Source organism: Lycium barbarum, chromosome 10 (assembly GCF_019175385.1).
Source record: "Lycium barbarum isolate Lr01 chromosome 10, ASM1917538v2, whole genome shotgun sequence".
Classification (NCBI taxonomy): domain Eukaryota; kingdom Viridiplantae; phylum Streptophyta; class Magnoliopsida; order Solanales; family Solanaceae; genus Lycium; species Lycium barbarum.
In genome coordinates, this window is record NC_083346.1 from 37,530,737 (window position 1) to 37,535,755 (window position 5,019).

General features: G+C 34.2%; 1 protein-coding gene across 1 annotated transcript; it reads left to right on the forward strand.

Moving 5' to 3' along the window:
- The first annotated feature begins 713 nt into the window (after positions 1 to 713).
- Positions 714 to 1,578, forward strand: LOC132615908 (dehydration-responsive element-binding protein 2A-like). Its single transcript, XM_060330504.1, has one exon. It carries the CDS (start codon positions 897 to 899, stop codon positions 1,500 to 1,502), a length of 606 nt encoding a protein of 201 aa, XP_060186487.1. The 5' UTR covers positions 714 to 896; the 3' UTR covers positions 1,503 to 1,578.
- The last annotated feature ends 3,441 nt before the right edge of the window (positions 1,579 to 5,019 follow it).

The following is a 5,019-nucleotide window of genomic DNA, read 5'->3' on the forward strand; positions in this document are numbered from 1 at the left end:
ATAGTTTTTAAATATATAAATATTATTTCAAAAATTAAAGCTTCTAAATCCGAGTTTAGGATCAAAATTAAGAAATTTTACTATTGAAATCATAACAGTGCCACATATATTATGACAGAGGGAGTAATATATTTTGCTCTTCTACCTGCCTTCTTAATTTTCTACTGTTCCCTTTGTTCTTGTTTCTGTGATATGTTCTGACGTGTTACTACTTAATTTTGCGGCAGTATAAATTGGATATTTTCAAAAAGCAAATACAGTATCAAGAACCTGATTTGAATTTTTAAATAGAACTATAGGAAATACTCCCTCTATTTCTCATTATTTTTTAATTAGTCTCTTGAAAAAAAAGAGTACATATAAATATATCTTCATAAGTAATGATTTTTTTAATCATATAAAAATTATGATATTAAAAATATAAAATTTTAAATATCTTATACTTAAATAATGGTATAGCGTACTTATAATCACAAGCTTTAAACATCTTTTTTTTTTTTCTTACGCTTAAATTCGTGCCAAACAAATTGAGCAGACAGAGTATCTTTTAACTTATAGTTTTAATTTTTAATGCATAAAACATCAACTTAACGATTTACTTCAGTACAAGGATGAAGGAATACAATTGTATTATGACTGGCCTGCCGCGTGTCACGTCATGCACCTGCCTAAGGATTCATTTTACACTTGTAACTTCTTCAACTATAAATTTCGTTCTGTTTCTAAGGACATGAATCCTACCTCGTACTGATAATTAATTTGCCATTTTTGGCAACTCTTAGCATTTCCCTCCATGTAGGGCAAGGCAAACCAAACCTTTTTCAAGAAAAGAAAATCCCAAAAATATAGGACCAAAAAAAAAAGAAAAAAAAGCAAGAAAATATAAGCATAACCTCATGGCAGAATCTGTAGAAACTGTGAGAATCGACACAAACAATTCCTCAACGATTAAGAAATCGACAGTAGGGCGTTCAAGAAAAGGTTGTATGAGAGGTAAAGGTGGTCCAGAAAATGCGTTGTGTACATATAGAGGAGTAAGACAAAGGACATGGGGTAAATGGGTAGCTGAAATAAGAGAACCAAATCGCGGGGCAAGAATTTGGTTAGGGACTTTCAACACGTCCCTCGAAGCCGCTCGAGCCTACGACGATGCAGCGCTTAGGCTCTATGGTTCGGATGCCAAGCTCAATCTACCCGAGGCATCCGAACAATCGCCTGTGGTAACAGGCGATTGTTCGGACAATATAATTGAAGGTGGGGAGTGTTCTGTGCTTGAGGAAGCATCGATATTTAAAGATGGGAATGGAAAGTATTTGGTGTGGGAGACACCGGTCCCGAGTTTGCTAGGTGAACAGGAGCATAATTTGATGAGTGGGCTGGATTTTCCTGGAGACACTACAGGTTTCAATTGGACTAATCATGAAGCAGAAATTAATATTGATTTTGCGGGAAAGGAGTTCTATGATCATTATAGTCCAAAGGATTTTCTATTCCATATGTAGATAGCGTGTAATATGCTATTTGGAGTTGATTTCTCAGATGTTCACTCAATTAATAGTCATTATCTTATCTTAAAAAGTTTGCCTAGTTTTTATTGAGAAAAATTGAAATAAAAAAGTAGGTTAATTTTCTGAAATAATAACCATTAGCTGGGTGATCATATCAGAAATCTAACGCATGCTATCTGCTACTTTCTAAATAGCTTTTTGGCCCAAGTATTTCCCGCCCGGTTCCATGCTCTCCTAAGAGAAGGCCCTTTTTTTGGGTCATAAAGAGAAGGCCCTTACTTCCTCAATTAACTGTTTGGTCTCAATTTTTTTTTTCTTTTTTCTTATTTCTTTCCTTTTCATTTCTTTTTAAATTGTGGGGAGAAAGCGGAAATTGATGCAGCTTCTAGCTAGTAGTTAGTAGGTTTGTTAGCTTTTTCCTAATTTTTTATCGCTTGAAAATAGTAAGATTGGTCAACTGGTATTAGATGTATATCTAATGTTTGCAGTGTAAGATATGGGAATTTAATTCACTGTTAAGTTATTGTGTATATTGGATTTTGTTTTGTTGTGTATGATAATTAATTCGATTCTGGAAATTATTCCAATTTATGTGAATATTATTTCTTTATCAGTTCAAATGTTTTTTTTGAATATAATTTAACTTTAGATATTCATTATGGCAATTTTAATGACAACTTCTTATATATGGCCAAAAAATGTGATCTCATTATTGAGATTATTTCCAAAATCTCAAATATCAATTTATGTGACACTGTTTTATTTAATTTTTTTTAAGTCAATCTCAAAAAGTATTAACTTTTTAGCGTTAATTTCACAATTTACTCTTAATGAAATAATTTATAATCATAAAAATTTTAAATTTTGTGTCCAATTGAATATCCTCACATAAATTGAGGAGCACATGTTCTTTCTTGTCCGATTCAAAATCGAATATAAAAAAATACTTTCCAAATGCAATTTATGAATCTGGGGAAGAATTAGGTACATTTTCAATATGTATTGAGGTTAATGAATTACATAAACAAAAAGACTTTATACAGTGAGGAATAGTTTGGGAGGCTACTATAAAAAGACTTTATACAGTGAGGAATAGTTTGGAAGGCTACTATACTTGTTCATTTTCGTCATGCCCGTATACGTATTTATGGGTTTGTCAACTAAACCTCTCTATCCTTAAAAACTGAGCAGTTTAAACCCTCTGACGTTGTGTGTAGCTCACTCGCCGTGACATGAAAGACACATCAGATTCATCTAGATAAATTAATGTCATCTCATCATTTATTTTTATAAAAATTAGCTTTGTGAAAAAAACAAATTTATTCCCCTTTTCTTAAAAAAAGAAGACCAAACCTTTCTCTTCTCTCTCCACCTTCCACCCTCCCATCTCCCTCTTCCACCTACCACCACCACCAAAATCATGTTACAATCATCCTACTTCATTGCGTCAAATCTCAACATTTTGAAAGGGCCATTGAATGCAAATTTAAGAGGATTTGGAGGTGGGGGTTTAGGTTCGGATCGGGTCATGGATGGAGAGGTTTTAATGGATGAAGAAGAACAAGAAGAAGAATAAAGAATATAAATTGGGGATTTTGGATTGTCCCTTTCGTAATTATTGAAGTAGAATTGTGATTAATTTTATGAAAGAAATTAGAAATGATGTGTTTTGATTTCCATTAGACAAACACCATTCAAATAGAAAAATAAAAGAAGAAGAAAATCCTGTAACCACAGCTGCCACCTTCAATCTTGATTTACAAAGATACCACAAGAATTAAAGGGTTAAAATCATGCGCAATATCAACATAGATTAGATCTAGAAAAACTCGAACTTAACACTAAAAATAATTCAAGGGAACTCATCCGGGCGATGAACTGCCTTAGGCTTATTATACTATTAGATTTCAATCTTAAACTTCTAAAGGGAGTGATCAAAACTTAGTGTACAACTATTAACACTCATTTTAGGTTTGACCATTTTGGATTTTCAATTAATGTGTGGAAAAGAAGGGTTATGCGTTGGGTGCTGGGGCTTTGTTGTTGTGATGCATTGGTAGGTTTATTGTTGAAAGAAGATTTGCAGAGCTGAGTTAGACTTTTGCCACCATCAAGATTGCAAGAAGAAGATTAACAGGTGTGAGGATTGGAATTTTTTTTTAATGAGGGGTGAACGAAAAAGATGAACAGGGGTTGTGTTGACTTTGCACGACCTAAGCGTTTGTCCTAATGTGTACCTACTTTTTGCCGATGGACAGAACACATTACCTAACCTGTTTTATAAACATGTTTGCGGAATGAAATCAAACAGGAAGGTAAAGGACACATGATTTTTTACGAGGAAATCACCCGACTCAAAGGTGATAAAAACCACGATCTACTGACTTGCAGGATTTACTTCAACTCCACTACTATAATGAGCCAAATGAAAATTAAGTCACAAACTCTGCAGCCTAATCCCTACACCAGCCTTGCTCCCTAAACTCTGACTAGCAAGAATCGTCAAGTATAAACTCCTACTTGAAGTTACAATGATTTGTATCTACGTGTATGCTTCTTAATGAGCGGATAAAGATACAACTCTATAGAACAAACCTAATAAGATATTCTAGACTTAAGAACTGAAAAACATTATTTAGTAGGACAACTCCTTCAATCCGTCTTCTTCTACTAGGGACGCAACCCAAGATTCTTGAATATTCTTGATATGTCTTTTGATTGCTCAATATTCTAAAATTCTATCTTTGTGGGTGCACAAACTTCTTCTTGGAAAGACCTCGGTATTCATAACATTGAAGCTCCGCAGGTCGGTGAACACAAAACCTTTTCCTAGTCGGTCAATGATAAGTAATAGGGTTTGTGTAGTATTTGGATTCTTGCCTTATTGAGTCCGCTCCTTTTACGTGTAAGAGGATTACTAATCCCTACAAATATGGCAAGGAATCTTTCATACTTGATCTCCAAGTTCTTTACATAATTCTGCAAATCTTAGTTGCTGGAGGACTTGTCCTGGAACATGTTCACGAACCTATTTCATCCACCTGGTTCGTTTGCCTCTAAATCTCTACACTGTCTGAGATGGAACATGTTCTCAAACTTGTTTCATCATCCCTTTCACATTCATACTTTTGACTTTTTCTTGAGTCTGCTTTTGGTATGGATGATGGAAAATGTTGACAGACTTGTTTCATTGATCATGTGTAGCTCTGTGTCTGCAATTGGTCTTCCCCCATTCCTTCACCACTGATCACTTCTAGGTCATTCATCCATTGTACCCGATGACCTGTGATTATCCTTCTTCTGCATATAGAGACTCTTTGGTATAGAACATGCTTGCACATTTCTTCTACTTCTTCATTGAGCTGCTTCTTTACTAAGTCATCTTTCTGAAACATAATTGTATTATTTGTAGATGGATCATGTTTGTGAACTTGGTTCATTTATCTGCTTTGTCAATCATCAAAACTTCACAATGTCAACAAATTCCCCCTTTTTGATGATGAAAAACTTC